The 18,245-nt window shown below is 40.1% G+C and overlaps 1 protein-coding gene across 1 annotated transcript in view; it reads left to right on the top strand.

Annotated features, from left to right (window-relative positions):
- SLC4A7 (solute carrier family 4 member 7) overlaps positions 1-18,245 on the top strand; it is a 174,763-nt gene that overhangs the window by 150,461 nt on the left and 6,057 nt on the right. The window contains 9 exon segments of the mRNA XM_030550993.1: positions 1,635-1,796; positions 3,328-3,441; positions 4,927-5,088; positions 5,429-5,680; positions 6,238-6,306; positions 6,857-7,030; positions 7,448-7,579; positions 8,997-9,097; positions 12,426-12,533. Coding sequence (XP_030406853.1) covers positions 1,635-1,796; positions 3,328-3,441; positions 4,927-5,088; positions 5,429-5,680; positions 6,238-6,306; positions 6,857-7,030; positions 7,448-7,579; positions 8,997-9,097; positions 12,426-12,533 — 1,274 coding nt within the window.

The raw sequence follows: 18,245 nt of genomic DNA, 5'->3' as shown, positions 1-18,245 counted from the left end.
TACAGAAGGGAAAGGCAACATGAACTAGCTGAATTAGAGTGAGCAATGGAGAAGGGAAGATTAGAAGGAAAGAGAGGGAAAAAAAGTTGAAGGGGAGGAAAATGAGAAACGATTTGATTTTAATATTGAAAATGTTTGGATAATTTCAATATTTTTGTGGCTAAGTAGAAAGACATCACAGTGATACACTGATGTTCCAAAATGGGAGCAACCTCATGGAGGTGAGGTGCAAGGTATTTAGTAGGAAACATTGTTTTCAAATGTGTTGATACTCTCCAGTGTCTGAGTGATTGTGGCACTGGTGGTCAATGGCTTGTTTTGGGGATGAAGGTTAGGTGTGTCTTGCACTGCAGAAAATGCTGCTGTCTCCCTGGAAAGAGCTTGCCTAATGCTCCCTCAACCCTTCCTTTGCTGATAGCTTTCTTGTCTGCTACTGTGCTCTCCTTATCTTTCCAAATCTATGGTGAACCTTTTCAGGAGAAGACTCTTCCAGACATAACTTCCTACCTAGGTGACATATTTGGCTTTTCCAAATACTGGTTATCTTCCCAGATCCACAGATATGGCCCAAAATTTTGACATACTCCAGTTTTATGTTACACAGTTTAAATTAGTTGTTCATTATTTATTAGTTGAATGGTTTGATAAATTCTGTTGAAAGTCTTGCACTGTGAACATATTTCTGTCAACTATGTGACTATTGTCTCATTTTCCCTTGTTTTCTCCCTGTCAGTATCCACCTGTTCTCTCTCTTCTGATAAGAGTGTAAGCTCTTTGGAGCAGATACTCATTTTGTAATGTGTTTGTACAGCAGCTAGCACAATTGAACCCTGTTCCATGACTCGGGCTACTAGACACACTACTGCAATACTACTAATGAAAAGTAAAAATTCAACTTTCAATTTTCTCTCATAAATTAATTGTTTGGCTGCTCTATACAGCTTGTTTCTATTTCTCTTGTAATTGATTTTTTTCCTTTATGCAACTCAGCTAGGGAAATAATCTCTTCTCAAGAATCAAACACATTTTCACAACAATTAGACTAGTGGATGATGGCTTTAATTTATTGAATTAAACAGCAACATTCTTTCTTCTAATAAAAATACAGTTCAGCTTAAAAATGTCATATTGTAGCTTCTTAAAGTTTTAAAAGTAGACCCTAAGTGGAGGAGAGTCTAGTAAACAGGACACATACAAGCCATGGAATAAAGAAATGGGGAGAACTGAGGTGCCATTAAAGCGAGGGAGTTCATTCCTGAAAATTGACATTGCATGATGTTTTATTGATCTTGAGCACTCAGCCCTTCTCTTGCACCAGTCATTATCTAGATGGTATTTTGAGAAATAAGCCAGAAACAAGGTGACTATGTACTGTGGAATATTTCATTATGAGGCACCCTACTTATGCTGAAAAGGCTCTTGGAGTTTTGAAAGTTCAGGTTTAGATCCTGAGACTATTTTGGAACACACACACAAAAAAATGAGTTATTTGAAATTTCAATTTGGGATTGCCTTTTTGAGTGCAAATGTTTTGTTTTGGTGAATTTAAGGGGGAGGCTGCAAGTTACAGTGCTCCTTTTCAATTACCTTTATTTTAAAGAGGGTAACTTGGTTTATTTTGTTTTTGTTTGTAGGAATGCAAAAAGTTTCATGGTGTGTTTCTTGGATCAGCTTGTGGTCATCATGGCCCGTATATTCCAGACGTTCTGTTTTGGTCCGTGATATTATTCTTTACAACATTTTTCCTCTCCTCTTTTCTCAAGCAGTTTAAGACCAAACGTTATTTCCCTACTAAGGTAATTAGGGTTCACTGCCATTTTGCTTTGAAATGACAGTCTTTCCTTCTTGCATACAATGATGTAATTCACTACAATTTTTCTTTTATTTACTGTGTTTCCAAAGTTTCAGAGCATTGTATTGAGCATATTAGTTTGCTGAGATCGTTCTCCTAGTCAGAACAGAAATAAGTGATTGATGATTGGCTGATAATGTTGTAAATTTAGGAGTTAAAATTAAAAATATAGACACTGAGACAGAAGGTGCTAGAAATGGTTAAAAGTTCTTGAAATTATGATAACTGAACGGTCGTTTTCTTAAATTCTTCACTGTATTCATAGCAGTGAGTAACCTAAACATTCATAGATATAAGCAGACCCCTAAATCCACATTGGGATATAGTCAGATCTCACAAAGGGATTAGACATCCACATGGTTTGTCACATCCATTGGCACAAGATGATGGGTTGATACCTAACCTGTGGGAAAAAGTACATCCTCAAACACAAGAGTGTTGGGAGCAACATTCCTTCACTCAGCCTCTGTTAGGGGGCGGATCTAATCCTTGCTGCTTGGATCAAGTGCCAGAAGGTAATTCCATTTAGCCAAAAGAAGGTGTGGAAGATGCATGTGAAATTTAAACCCATACTCATGTATCATGCACATTAACTTTTACCAGTTCATCTTCCACAGCTTGAAACTGTCCTGTAGTATAAATCAAATTAGCTGAAGTATACACATGCAGATTACAGTAAAACTGTAAATTCTAAAGTGTGTTCTTGGAAATAAGAGTGGCAATGCAGAAACAAGACTAAGAAGGAAAGGTTGAGCAGCCAGCCAACTCCCAAGTGAGAGGAGATCCCTGAGATTAGCCAGTAGCACTGTTGGCTGGCCGGTACTACTGCTCTGTTATATGGGGAGGCATCCTGTGGGGCAGCCTCTGCAATGTTTTGCAAGTTGAAAAAGTCATCACTATTTGTGCAGGCATCTTGCAGAAAAGCTTCATGGCTATTGTTTCATAGTGAAATCACACCTTATCACATATAGAATGCAGCTGTACTAGGTTTGTAGTGTTTAGGATGGGATTGGAAATTAAGCAAGAAATTAGACTCTTGCTATGAAATGGCCATTATATTTTATATTTTGAGGTGAGGCACATGCATCTTGTCAGACTGAGAGATCTGTTTTGATGGTCTGGTCCTTCTTTTAAGGCTAATGGAACCCAATCACTTCCAAAGGCCTTTAAAGGAATTTGTTTCTTCGAACAGATCACTTCTTTGAGGCTAGGATTTAAGATAATATTTTATCCTCCATTAATAGGGTGGGCAGTAAGACAATAGGGTTATGATCACAGGTCACTTTAATTTACAGATAAATTATGAGAGAAGATAGATGGAGTGCCAGTGATGGGAATTTTTGGCTAAATCTGATCTGTTTGATCATTTAAAAAATTGAACTAATTTAGAGTTGCAGAAATTATCCATTTTCACAAGCATTTAAATATAGCAGTGAAAATAGCTTGTATTTTAAGATACCTTTTTTTCCTTCTAGGTGCGCTCTACAATCAGTGACTTTGCTGTATTTCTGACCATAGTGATCATGGTTTTGATTGACTGGCTTGTTGGGGTTCCTTCTGCTAAACTACATGTTCCTGAGAAATTTGAAGTAAGAAACAAAAGCCTTGTCCATTTAAAAAGGTTTAAATGATCTGCAATTCATGAATAGTTGAATAGTGGAAAAATGAAAAAAATTGCTGTTAAATGTGGGGAAAAGAAATTCACTTTTTTTGTGTTTGGAAAGAAATACACTATAATATGTCCAGTTTTTTTTCCATGCTAATTTTTTTTTCTGAGTTGATATGCATTTCTAATTTCTCTGCATTTTCTGCTCTGGGTCTAATTCTCATCTGAAAAAGGAAGTTACTGAGATCCTTGTTACTGTGTGGTGTTCTGTCTCACAGAGTAACATGAACCCCTTTTCAGGAGAGATGTGTAGAAGCCAAGGAAAATGGAAAGGATTGTTTGTTTTTGTCTTATTACTTTTTTTTTCACATAAGCCACACCCTCATGACTTAATGCTATACAAATGCACACCTAGCAGCTAATTGCACCACTCCTTCAGTCCACCAACTAAATGCATTTTAGGCATAAGCCCTGGTAAGATCCTCACCTACACCAGTTTTGTGGAGGACGTAGCACTAGTTATCAAATCAATGGATGAGCTACTTGTGGCACCTAAATCCATGAAAGCTCAGCAGCAAAAGTTGGCCTGACAATTAATTGGGGTAAAATCAAGCTTCTTAAACTGGCAGTTTTGATCATCCTGCAGGCTTTAGCATCTTCACGGGTGATCGCCCCAGTTGAGATTGATGATGATTTCACCTAGGTCTGCTCTGTTGTTGATAACTTTGGAGGCGTCAAGAAACAACTTGATGCCCAAACTGGAAAAGTATAGTCAGTAAAGGGGCACCTCATCAAGAATGTCCTTCATAAACTCAATATGCTGATAAGACAAACTGAGGATTTATAATGCTTTGGTGGCCAGTATTTTGACCTATGGGATTGAAACATGGCCTCTCAGTGTCAAGATTGAAAAGAAGTTGGATATCATTCAGATGAAGCATGTTGAAAAGATTGAAACTATCAAATGGACAAATTCAAGTTGAATGAAGAGATCCAGTTTTCTAACTAAACGTGTCCCGCTACTTCAAAGTGTCGCCCAACACTCTAACGTGGTATGCCCATCTGTTCTGAAGCATACCAGCTTCCCTATGGGAAAAATCTTAGACTTTCCATCAATAAAGCAGGATCAAAAAGGTCCCTAGAAGACTTAAAACATGGCTGGTCAGCGTCAACAGATACCTGTCCCTCATGTGCATCCTATCCTGTAACACCTAGGCTCAGAACAGAACATGATGGAGGGACATACTGCATTTGATGTTCTCTGTGCTGTCCAAGTGAAAGCATGAGAACAAACATAACATAACCTAACTTCAGTCCAAGTCATTTTCATTAATTTAAAAACTTGAATATGGTTTTTAAATGCCTTCTAAAAGAAAAGTTTTTAATTTAAACTGAGTTTGACCTACTTATTATAGCAGGCATTTATAGTTATTGACTTTCATTCCTGTTACTTGGATTTGTTTTCCAGCCCACTCAGAAAGACAGGGGATGGCTCATAGATCCTCTTGGAGGTAATCCTTGGTGGACACTACTGGTAGCTGCTTTTCCTGCATTACTCTGTACCATTCTCATTTTCATGGACCAGCAAATCACAGCAGTAATCATAAACAGAAAGGAGCATAAGTTGAAGGTAATAGTTAGCTTTTCTCCATTTTTTCAAATATATTCCGAACTCATTTGTGAGCATATAAGTCAATTTATTGCAAAATAAACTTGTTCAGTGTTCTCTAAATAGGCTACATAACAGTAAATAGTGTAGGTCTTTGAAACATAAAACTAAATTGCAGCTACTTAAATGACCTATTCATATCTAGTAACAAAACACATGGCTACTAGAATAGTGGCACTCTAGAAATCTATTTAGAGAATTTTTTTTAGTCATTTAGTGCAGAACTATGAGTGTATAAATCTTTTATGTGCTGCAGATCTTCATTTTTGCAGGTAACTCGTTTCTTTACTTGACTTTACAGAAAGGCTGTGGCTATCATCTTGATCTGCTCATGGTTGGTGTTATGCTGGGGATATGTTCCATAATGGGCTTGCCTTGGTTTGTGGCTGCAACTGTCCTGTCTATAAGTCACGTCAATAGCCTGAAAGTAGAATCTGAATGCTCTGCCCCAGGAGAGCAACCTAAGTTCTTGGGAATCCGGGAGCAGCGAGTGACGGGATTAATGATATTTGTTCTGATGGGCCTTTCTGTGTTCATGACCTCTGTTTTGAAGGTAAGAAATAATGGTTGTTCCAAAACATGGCATGCTTTATATTTTAATATAATTACTTACTATTTGATAATGTAAGCAAGTTTAATATACTAATTTAAAGAAATCCACTTTCATTTTAGAGTTGTCTTTATGTAAATAGATGTATGATATAGTTTAATAGAAATGACAGAGCAGATGAGAGTAAAAGACATCTGAGAAGATAAGGAACAAGTGTTTATATATCATAACCCCTGTCTCAAATGCTTGATTACTTAAGACTCTTTTCTGACTACTTATTTTTCAGTTTTCCAGGCTTAGGTTAACTTCTGGATATTCTGTGCCCCTTTAAAACATGATTGAAGCACGGTGGCAAGCCTGCCCTCTTCCTTGTTGCTGCTATGTTCTGTATTTATTCTCTGGATAAATAAAGGACTCCAGACTCTACATATAGCAATCTAGCACTTTAAAAAAAAGAAAAAAAAATCCCTTCCCTTAAGCACCTTCCATTAACCCAGACTGCCATTTTTTACTATATAATTCTGTAAATGCTAACTTTTAACTTTGTTTCCCCCCCGTAGTTTATTCCTATGCCAGTTTTGTATGGTGTCTTTCTTTATATGGGAGCATCTTCACTAAGGGGCATCCAGGCAAGTTCTGTTTTTATTAAACAAGCTGATTGCTTTTTTAGAAAACATTTTCTACTTGATAAAGCTACTAAAAAATCACTGAATTTTAAGTTGTCTCTGCCTGGAATATCCTTTCTATGAATGGAAAACATAAAACATGCAAACGTGATCTGAAATCAGTTGCTTTGCATCAAATGAAAAGGAAACTTTAAAATGTCATTTTATTGAAGTGTAAGTAAAGGTACAATGTGTTGTCAGATTAGGATGTAAAAACATGTACTGAACATTATGTCTGGATAATTGCTCTTATTTCTGGGGCACTTAAGTTCTGGCATGTGTTCTTTCACTGGGCACTTGATGAACAATATGAAATCCTTAAGTATTGACACCTGTTTTCTAAAATCCTAAACAAGTAGTGACTTAAATCAAATATACACTACATTAATGCATTTCATGTACAGGCTGTAAAATGAAGGAATCTTACTTACAATATTTCCAGTGTCTTTAATTATCCTGTCCACTTCTGTGTGGATAAAATCATTAACTGAGGATGACTTCCTTCTCAATATAGTTTTTTGACCGTATAAAATTGTTTGGAATGCCTGCAAAACATCAACCTGATTTGATCTACCTGCGTTATGTGCCACTCTGGAAGGTCCATGTCTTCACAGTTGTTCAGCTCACCTGTCTAGTTCTTTTGTGGGTGATTAAAGCCTCTGCAGCTGCTGTTGTTTTCCCTATGATGGTAAGTTCTTTCTTAGCATCTTTGGGAATTTATTCATTTTCCAAAAGGGTCTGTGGATTAATACAGCTCTTCAGGGTTTATTTGCTGACTAAAAAAAGGTTCTAGTAAAAATCCTCCTTTTTGGAAGCCAATTATGATTTCTTTCTTTTATTTAAAATAAGCATCAGATTTAACTGAAAAGCTGTAGAGTTAGTAAAAAATTATGGGTTGTGGTAGTTATCTCAATGGTCCATCTATTCTTTTAGTAGTGAGTCAGATCTGTTTTTTAAAGTTATGATGTGATAACCTTTGTATGACTAGAAAAAATATTCTGTCCTTAGTTTAAGAAGCTGATAACATATTAGTGTATACATATTTTTATTTTTCTAACATTCATATAAATAGATTCTAAAGGATTCAATTCTTATTTTCTGAAAGGTTCTAGCATTGGTGTTCATTCGTAAGCTCATGGACTTATGTTTCACCAAACGAGAGCTTAGTTGGCTGGATGACCTTATGCCAGAAAGTAAGAAGAAGAAAGAAGATGATAAAAAGAAAAAGGCAAAAGAGGTAAGTGTACAAAAGGCCAGAAGTGAGTTGAAAATTGCTAGAGGAAACTGCTACAGAAAACCTAAGCAAATAACCTAGTATTTAGAAGTTAGAAATGTAATTGGCATGAAATTTAAAAAAAAAAAAAAAAAAAGTAGTTTACATTAAATACACATTGGTTTTTATACCTAAAGTAATCAAGATTTGGAATTCTCGGCCATAGGAGTTACTGCCAGAATCTCTGTTGTTAGGATTCAAGGAGAAAATAGGACGGTTATAAAAATAGTAATGGTATGGAATTTGATACCTAATTGTGGTTCAGTGGATTTTTCAAACTTAGCATCAGAGCAATGTCTACCAGAGGAGTCAGCAACCTTTAAGAAGTTGGCCTTTAAGAAGCATGCCAAGTCTTCAGTAGTTTAAGGTTTCGCATGCCAATAATAAATTTTACATTTACAGGGGCCCTTGACAGAACCCCAGACTGGCAGCAGGCTGACCGGGGCTGGCAGCCTAGACCTTGGCTGGCATGAGGCTGGGAGCAGGAACCCCAGAGCTGTGGCGGGCTGAGCGGCTCAGCCAGCTGATGATCTGGAGTTCTGGCCTTGGGCTTCTGCCAGCCAGGGTCTTGGCCATTGGCCCCACTCAGTTCGCTTCCGGCCTAGGATTCCGTTCACCCAGGCAGGCAGGGGGCTGAGCAAGGCCAGCAGCAGGAACCCCAGACCAGCGGTGGGCTGAATGGGTTCAGCCAGCTGATGGTCTGGAGTTCTGACCGTGGACTCCTGCCAGCTGGGTCCTGGCCATCGGGCCCGCTCAGCCCGCTGCCGGCCTAGGATTCTGTTCACCCAGGCAGGCAGGGGGCTGAGCGGGACTGGTGGCCGGGACCCCAGCTGGCAGCAGCAGGCTAGTAAAAACAAGCTCTTGTTCTGCCTTTGGCACGTGTGCTGTAGGTTGCCGACCCTGGTCTACCATGATATACTGGTTGTGTTGGGATTTTCATCATTCTCTAGTGACATAAGGTGACACCCTGGCCCCAGTGAAGTTGATGACTGAACTCCATTGGGGCTAGGGTTTCACCCACTATATGTGACAGGGCTGTAGTTAAAACTGAACAATAGATATTTATTTACCAATAATTTTGCCTGTATAATTTTCCCCAGTAAATTTCAGCTAAGCTAGCCCTCTCATCGCCAGTTCCCTAACAAATCTTTCAAATATATTGTTAGAGGTTCTTATTTACGTTAAACATTATTTAGCCAAGGGTGAGGGAGGAAGAAAAAAATATCTCAGGGAAGTTCTCCCTGCCACCGCAATATTCAAAGGTAAATGGGTAATTTTTCCTACTGAATCGATCAAAATATGTAATAGCCCAAGCCAAGGAGACTGAGTAATTGCTATTTCTGCTTTTTGAGTAATTCTGTATCATGCATGTGATCTGCAGGAGGCAGAGAGAATGCTTCAAACAGTGGACAGTGAAACTGTACATCTTCCATATGAAGGAGGAAATGTCTTACAGATTCCTGTAAAAGCCCTAAAATACAGGTATGATACAACTTGCTGCTTTTTTGGATTTTTAAATAGCTTTGTATTACATGAAGTATTTATATTTTTTGCTTTAATTAAATAAATGTAATTTACATATTTGAGTGAACAAATTTACATTTAAGCTTGTGACTCAGCTAGGTACCTGGGGAAGGGTTGGGGAATAGGAAAGAATTGAAGCAAATCTTGCCTTTAATGATATAGGGGATGTGTGTCCTCTCTTTTTTTTAATTGCATTTTAATAATTTACATAACCATCTTGAACAGATCAGATGACTCAGTTTCGACCAGCTGTTCACAGAGTGAAGAAGCTGTTTTGGTCAGTTCTTGTCTATAGAATTTGTGTGTTACTATGCATGGCTAATTATATGAAATGTTAGGTGTCATTTAAGTATAGTTAATTAATTGGCATTAGTTCAGCCATATATTTACCAGCTGCTTTGATTTATAAAGTTGAGGTCTGAAACTGTCTTTTACAGATCATAATATTTACACCTTTTTAATTATAAGTGTGCATATATCAAATAGCTTTCTGATTATTAAACTGGAACCAGAGCACTTAAAAATAATGTGCTCACTATTTGGATACATTATCTCACTTTTTCTCTTGCTAAGAATGAGCCTTATTCTCCAAAGCCTTACATGTTGTGGAGTCATATCTGAAGAAAACATGTTTGAAATATTACTGTCCTGATAAGATAGTGTTTCAAGCCTACTTTGCATCGGTATGAAATGATCCATAAGGTGCATGCTAGTGGAAAATCAGGCAGTGTGTCTAATCATTCCTGTAAAGCAGGGGTCAGCAATCTACAGCACGCGTGCCAAAGGTGGCACACGAGCTGATTTTTGATGGCACACAGGGTGGGCTGAGCCACTCAGCCTGTCGCCGCTCTGGGGTTTCCACTGCTGGCTTCTGCCAGCCGGTCTTCTGCCGCCGGTCCCATTCAGTGCCTGCTGCTGGGCTGGGGGAAGAAACCCCAGGCTGGCAGTGGGCTGTGAGTCCAGCTGACAGGAGCCAGCCTCTGAAACCCCAGAGCAGTAGCAGGCTGAGCTGCTCAGCCCACCGCTGCTCTGGGGTTTCTGGTGCTGGCCCTTTGCCAGCTGGGTTCTTCCCCCCCGCTACAGCCCCACTTAGCGCCAGCTGCTGGCCTGGGGGAGAGAACTGAGCCCAGCTGATAGGAGCCAGCAGTGGAAACCCCAGAGCGGTGGTGGGCTGAGCTGCTCAGCCCGCCACTGCTCTGGAGTTCCTGCCGCTGGTCCCACTCAGCGCCCGCTGCTGGCCTGGGTGAAAGAACCCCAAGCTGGCAGTGAGCTGAAACCCCAGCTGGCAGAAGCCAGCGGCTGAAACCCCAGAGGGGGGCTGGTGGAGACACTAAGCCCACTCCTGAAACCCCTGAGCTGGGTGGGCTGACCTTCTCAGCCTGCTGCCACTCTGGGGTTCCGGCTGCTGGCCCCTTACCAGCTGGGGTCCCTGCCGCAGCCCCACTCACCTTTCTTCCAGCGCAGGCCCCTTGCCAGATAGGGTCCAGGCTTCCGGCCTTGCTTAGCCCTACCAGCTGCCAGCTCCACTCACTTCAGCTGCTGATCTCCTGCCAGCTGGTTATCAGCTTATAACTCAGAAGCTTGTGTGCAGCTTAAAGTATCTAAATAGGTGCCATCAGGCACTGGAAAACTCAGCAAGGAAAAGCAGGGGCCAGGATCACACTAAACTAATATCTGCATTTTAATTTAATTGTAAATAAAGCTTCTGAAACATTTTGAAAACCTTGTTTACTTTACATATAACAGTAGTTTGATTATAATATTATAGACTTATAGAGAGACCTTCTAAAAAACGTTAATATGTAATACTGGCACACAAAGCCTTAAATTGGAGTGTATACATGAAGACTTGGCACACCACTGCTAAAAGGTTGCCGACCCCTGTTGTAAAGGGACTGCATTTGTGGGGGGATTGAATGGGGGGAAAAGTGGCAAAAATGACTTGACTGACACACTGCGTGCTGTTTGTATAAATACTTGTCCGGGGGTGGGGTGGAGTGGGCGGTAAAAAGTAGATTTCTGCAACATCTAGCTTATCGGCAGTCTAGCAAGTATCACCTGATTTCAAATGCTGGATCGGCAGAAAAAGTTGACAGTTTAGGTCTTCATACTTCATGATATAGGTCCACTTCAACCTCAGTTCTTTTATCAAATTCAGAATAATAGTGCCTTTATGCTTTCTTCCCTGATTATTTCCTGGGGACAGGTGAGAACGATTCTGATCTCTGAAAGATGTCAGCCTTATTTAAAAAAATAAAAAAATACAACTTCTTTTAATTCCTAAACAACCCACAATGGATTTTTGAAAGATTAAAGGAAAAGATATTTGAGAAAATGAAGTGTCTAATTCATATTACAGTGGGAGGGGGTCACACACTTCAGAGCTACTGTAGGCCAAACTCATTGTATATAGCAGGGGTTCTTTGCATTCCTGCATTCCATCCCACAATCACTTTGTGCCACACTGCCAACCCCCTCTGTTGCAAGGACTCCCTGCAACTTTTCCCAATCTCCTCCATGCCAGGGGTTCTGTGGCCTCTCCACACCTCCCTCTTCTCTTACCAGGGTCTCCTGCCCGCCATGCCAGGGGCTCTGCACCCCTCTTCCCAATGCGAGGGGCCCTGTCTGCCTCTCCTTCCCCCATGCTAGGAGCTATGTGCTTCCTTACCCATATTATGGTCCCTCATTCTGCCCCAAGCCAAGGGCTGTGTGCTCACCCTTGTGCCCTATATCCTCTTCCCCTCCCCCAACACATTAGTTTGGGAGATAAGTCTGTCAGGATGTCATCATGTCAAACTCTGTTGGGAGGCTGGGCGAAGATGAGATATGGGATTGTTATGCTGGAAGGGCATTAATGATGGTGCAGTTTGATCTATAGATAATTGCAGAGGTGCATGAAGCTATGGGTGTGTTGATCAGATGCTGGGGCTCCATGTGTCCCATGTTCCCCCCTTTTGGTTTTCTGATGCTTTCCCCCAAATCATTAGGGTTCTGGCCATTGATGCCTAGAACATTCCCTGAAATTTTGGAATTGTTGGAATGCTGTGTTCAAAAGTTACTATGTTACATACAAACAGTTCTAAGCTGCTACGACATGGGAAACCACCCAGGATTTGGTGTTCTAAATTTCTGTTTAACTTTGTTAGGATGACTTTTTTACTTAACATGTCACTTGTGGCTATATAAGTGATAACAGAAGGCACTACTGATGTGAACGGTATGGGTGACAAAATTAATGCTTTTGCAAGGTATTGAGTACTAACCAAAAAGTATATTTGTTCTTCAGCATTGATCCCTCAGTTGTAAACATATCAGATGAAATGGCCAAAACTGCACAATGGAAGGCTCTTGCCATGAGTACTGAGAATGCCAAAGTAACCAGAGCTAACCTGAGGTAGCTATAATTACCCACTTACACATTTTCTAACTGCAGTTTTGTTTGTGTTTAGCAGCTGTTGGCTGTGAAAATAGTTTGTTTTAAAAATGTGTTTTCTATACCTTGAAAATATATGGCAGAATTTATATTGACATCTTTTAAGGGACACTTGAGATTCTAAAAACCTTTTTTTGGTGATCTTTACCAAGAGGTTATACAGTAACTAGTGTTATACCTGCTATGAACCCTTTTCATTAAAATGTAAGAAGTATTGTCTCATAATTAGAAGACGTTTCCAGTTTGCTTGACATATGTATGCTAATCTGAAGAGGACTTAGATTAATAAAAGTTTTATTAGCATGTGTTCATAAAGGATCTGAGTATTAGAAGGGCCTGGTAGCTGCAGATGCTCAGTACATCTGAAAATGTCCCTAAAGCTAGTGTCCAGTCCCTGGCATAAGTAAAAACAGCCTCTGCATGGTTCGTGCAGTCCCATCTTCATAGGTGTCCCTTTTCTCTGGCCCTATCTCCTGCACTCAGAAAGGATAGAATGAGGAATTGATGGGTGGGCTGTTGCATCATCTATATACTCCCTATGGATTTGCCCCTTGTGGAGATGGAAGGGGGGTGGAGAGATCTTCAGGAGGATGAATCCACTGGCTTTCTGACTGCTTTGTGCTGCCTAGAACTTGGTCCTGTTTTTTGCTTTCTGATTTTTTAATTACTCCCTGTCTTCAATAATCAAAACTTGTGTCTAATTTTAAAGTTTCAATGGAGAAAAAAGTTTCTTTATTTCAGTGGAGATAAAACCATCGAAATGATATACGGGAATGTTAGGGCTCTATGCAGCCATGAATTCTCTGTGACTGGACTTGCACGCTCTATGGTGGCCAACAGCCTCTTTGTCATGTGGTGTTTGTTTTCATCCCTAGGAGCAAGCACCTAATACCTACATTCTGAGTGATTCCTCCCAGTATCCTATTGCAGGTTCTTCCTTGGTTGGCTGAATCTCAGTCTGACCAAAGGGAGATAAAAACCCAGAGACTGCTTATAGGAAAAATGGGAGCTAACACAGAACACTCCATTTAGATTGCTAGTGGGAGGCATTTTTAAATTCTTTTATGTTGTTCTGCCTCTGCCCTTGTCAGGAACTCTGTAAGGGAGTTATCCCTCTGTAGGAAGAACTCTTCAAGTTTCATGCTCTGTAGAAGGATGACTCCTCTCGGGGAGAGGAGATTACTTATACAAAAACTCTCCTCCTCTTTTCCCCCTCCAGTCTTTTCTGCAGTTCCCAGACAAACAGCTAAAATATATTTTGTTGTTGTTTACCACCACGATTATCAAATCAGCTAGGACTCCATTGTACTAGGCTCTATACAAACACAGAATAAGAAGATGCAATCTAAGTAGACGAGACAAAACACGGAGACTGACAGACTGATAGAAGAGGGGAGTATAAGGAAACAATTAGACCAATATTGGTCAGTGTGACAGGCAGTAGGCTCAGTATACCAGCAGCCTAACTACTGTCAAGTTTATTGTAGGCATTGCTTCAGAGGAGAGTTTGAAGGAGAGTAATGAGGTAGCTTTGCAGGTGTTTTTAGAGAGCTCTTCCCAGATGTGAAGGGCCATCTCGGGGAAAAGAGTGCAGGTGCTTATTTGAAAATTTAGCAAGTGGGTGATAGAGGTTGTCTTTTGCTGCTGTCTGCCTGTTAATAGTGAATGAGATGACATGTTAACCATGAAAGGTTTTAAAACTGAAGACAAATTGCTTATGTTTGATGGAGTAGAGAAGCAGGGGAGCCAATGGAGAGTTGCAAAGAGAGGGGTGATGTGGTCAAAGTTATGGGCTAACAGCATTTTAAATGGATATGAGTGGGTTAAGATTGCATTTTTCAAGGCAAGATAAAATGATGATGTAGTAACTGAAATGATGAGATAGCAGTGTGCATGGATACGATATGCCACATCTTGGAGAAGTCATGCAAAAGAATCTGTAAGATTTAGATGTAGCCTGGATGTGAAAACCTAGATGGGGTTCAGTTGAGGATGATGCCCAAGTTACTGGCATGAGTGACTGGTAGTATGATGATGATGTCCACAATGATTGAGAAGGATATAATGGGAAGGATTTGGGGGAGAAGATTGAGCTCTGTTTTAGCCACGTTGAGTTTGAGCTGTCAGCTAGATGTCCATGAGAAAACATCATACAGGCTGTAATTTTAGATTGGGTAGGAGACAGATCTGAGTCATCAGCCTACAGATGGTAGTTGAATATGTGTTTGTGGATGGGATTACCCAGAGATATGATGTAGAGGGAAAAGAAAAGGAACCAAGGACAGAGTCCTGTGAAACTCCCACAGGAAGTTAAATGGAGGATGAGGAAAATCCTTTGAAGGAGTGATTAGAGAGGTAGGAGGAGAACCAGGAGAGGACAGCCACAGAAGCCAGGTGAGGAAAAGATTTCAAGAAGAGCATGGGCTACTGTTAAAGGTGGCTGTGAGGTCAAGGAGGATGAAGATGGAGTACTGGTTCTGGCATTTGGCTAGAAGGAGGTCTTTAGAGACTTTGTTCAGAATGGTTTCAGTGGAGCGCAGGAGGCGGAAGCTGGATTGGGAGAGGGTCTATAATGGAATTGGAACAGTAGAACTCCAGACAGTAATCGCAACAGAGTTTAGAGATGAAAGGGAGATGGGGAAGTGGTGGGAGAGGCAAGTTGGGGCCCAAGCATAGGTTTTTAAAGATGGGAAGAACTGAAGCATGCTTGTATTGAGGGGAAAGAGCTAGAGGAGAGTGAGAGGTTAAGGAGAAGAGTAAAGGAGGAGATGAATGAGCGTGAGTGATATCAGGAAAAGGATGAAGACACTGGGCAAGGGGAGGGATTAGAGGAGGAGAGCAGATGATACTCTACAGCATGAAGTTTATCTCTGACAGAAATCCCATGAGGAGACTGACTTCTTCCACTACACATTCATTCTCTCCTCCTTCAGTTATCTCATCTTTCTAACTAAACAACTCTAATTCTCCAATTTAATTCAGCCCAGAGCAACAATTCTGTTTGCCTTTTCACCATGTTAGATTCACTCTTCAAACTCTCTTCTACCCTCCTCCTTTTCTCTCTCCCCACAGAATCTTGCCAATTTCTTCCACGAGAAAAATAATAAAATACGATATGGCCTTCCCCTCCTACAAATCTGTCTTCCTTCTCCCCCTGTCCAGATGCAAAATGTAAAGTTTTCCCTCATACAGCCAAGCATTTAATTCATTTATTTACCCCTTTGTTGGTAGCACTGGATTGGTTGGTCTGCTGCAGAACTATCTTTCTTCCCCACCAGTCCCTATAGATATTTTCAGATTAATTAGGCACTTGCAGGATGTATTCTACAGTCTTTCATTCAGCTCTGTGGTGCGCTCTGGACCAGTTTGCTGCTCACCTAAAGGATTGATATTAGGAGACTCACTCTTAATTGAGTTAATGCCTGTTCACCACATTTACACCAAAGCTCTTTGATGTGGATTTTTTCCAGTTACCCGTCTCTCAAATCTTTTGAGGTTCTTATCTGTCTTTTTTCTTTTGGAGTCTAGAAAATTCTTCTTTTCTGTACAGATGCTGTCCTCAGAGGAATCTTACTCATGCTCACAGTCCAGAACTACCAAAGCTTTCAAACTATACTAATCAAAGCTTTTTGGCCCTCTGGGGTAGTGGCAGATGTGAGACACTCTCTTTATTGGTCATATGTTGTTTCCCATCAATGCCTCAATAAACTTCCAGCCAGTTCTTTGATTAAGGATCTGGCAAGAAGTTCTCAGAGAAGAGATGCTTGAGATCTCCCACTCTGGCATTGCTTGACAAACAGCTCTACTTTCTGGATGAGTGATTTCTTCCTTTCATCTCTGACCCTCCAATCAGTTTCCATTTAAATGAGGTTGTTTCTCTTCTTTGATTCTCCAAGCTCTATGGCTCCTTTATGCAATAATTATAAAAGTGTCATTGGCCCTTTTTTTGGTACTGTCTATTGTAATGTTTTTCTATTGTGAGGTAACACTTGATGTCCAAGAGTGAATATCTTGTGCAGATGGTGTCTTTAAAGAAGGAAAAATACTTACTGTACTTCTGCATCAAAGATCTCATGGAATTGTCACTCAGTCATGTGTTTACCTTAGAGTTTGATGGTTCTGTTGTTGATGTTATGGGTTTCTCCTTTTGATAGTTACAGTTCTTCATGCATCCCTTAGGATGTTGTTAGTTAAATTTAAAAAAAAATGTATTAATTTTTATGGTACATGTTACTGCAACATCTTTTTCTTTGGCTTTGATAAATGCATTCTTGCCCAGTCTCTCATCTATTCAGAATGCTGCTGCAAATATCCTTTTTCCTAGTTCATTGCCTTCACCATATCACTCCTCTCTCTGCATCCTCTCTGTTCTGTGTGTGTTAGTGTGAAAATCCAGTCACTGTAGAATGGCACAGGCAGCCATCTGTAGTTTTTCTTATTGTAATTCAACTAGTGTTCCGGTAGAGTGGCTGTTGCTCTTGGGGGAGACATGCACATAAAGTTAGTGCCTGAAGATACTGAATAACTAGGAAATCAAAATAAATTAGTTTTTGTGATTTAATATCTTATTACATGCTAAACGTATAAAGAATTTTAATAAGCCCTGTAAAATGTAGCACAGCAAATCAAATATGAAGCTAAAATTAGAGACCAATTCTGTGTATCATACATAACAATAAATGAGTCAAATATCAATCCAAATAAGGACAGGCTCAAAGGAGCAGCCTTAATTAATTAGTTAATAGTAGAATAAGAAAAGAGGCTAGCCTAAAATTCAGCAAGTGCATTAAGCACTTGTAAAGCATTGCAACTTTGCACTGTGCTCATGCCAAAACTATTAAGTCCAATAGTGTAAATGAGGTGTTCCCTTCCCAAATCATTTCTGTGCATGCCTGGTTTCCTTATTCAGATGACTATCAAGCATACTCCTCATATTTTTAATCCAAAAATCTCTGCACCAGCCAGTCTCTGTCTGCAATAGAGGAGCAGAAGTGTTAGGTGTCCTGAGAATGCTCTGGCCACATTCTTACCCATAAAATTGAGAATACTTTTTGCTAATTATAGTTTACTCTCCTTGCTCTTCCTGAATTAATCTGAAATCAGCAGTTACTCCCTTTTCCTGCTGCATATAGGTATCTCTAAATACAATCCCTTTCCAACCTAAGTTAAAATATTTCCAAGAAGTTTATTCTAATTGCTAAAAAACCCAGTATCTATTACAATTAGGCTGCAATAGCACGCAACAACAATAGCACAGTAACATTTAAGAACTGTTTTAGTAAGCTTGGAAGAGTGGTCAAAAGGCAGCACATCAGAGTTCAGGTCTTTGATCTTGCATACCCAAGGTCAACTGTTCCCCCCAAAAGGAATAAGAGATGAGGGAGGTTGAAAATGTACCTTGTATTGCTCTTCAGTGACCCTCCCTTTCCAATTACTAGATATTTGGAGCAGGATAGGTGGTAATCATGCCCTCTTTCCCTGTTACGTCAAATTCTAGATTTCTCCTTTCATTTAAAAGGGATAATTTTCCCATTGGATATTCTAAAGTTTAGAGTATATATTTTTTGTAAATAAATGTTACAACCATCTGAGCCCATTGCATCCGTCCTTGACGCCACCGTTGGATGCTGTTTGGACTCAGCTGCTGGATCCCACATGCTCAAGGCTTGCTGG

The sequence above is a fragment of the Gopherus evgoodei genome, chromosome 2, assembly GCF_007399415.2.
Source record: "Gopherus evgoodei ecotype Sinaloan lineage chromosome 2, rGopEvg1_v1.p, whole genome shotgun sequence".
Classification (NCBI taxonomy): Eukaryota; Metazoa; Chordata; order Testudines; family Testudinidae; genus Gopherus; species Gopherus evgoodei.
Note: the sequence above shows the minus strand (reverse complement) of the source record. Positions and strands in the feature narration are given on the sequence as shown.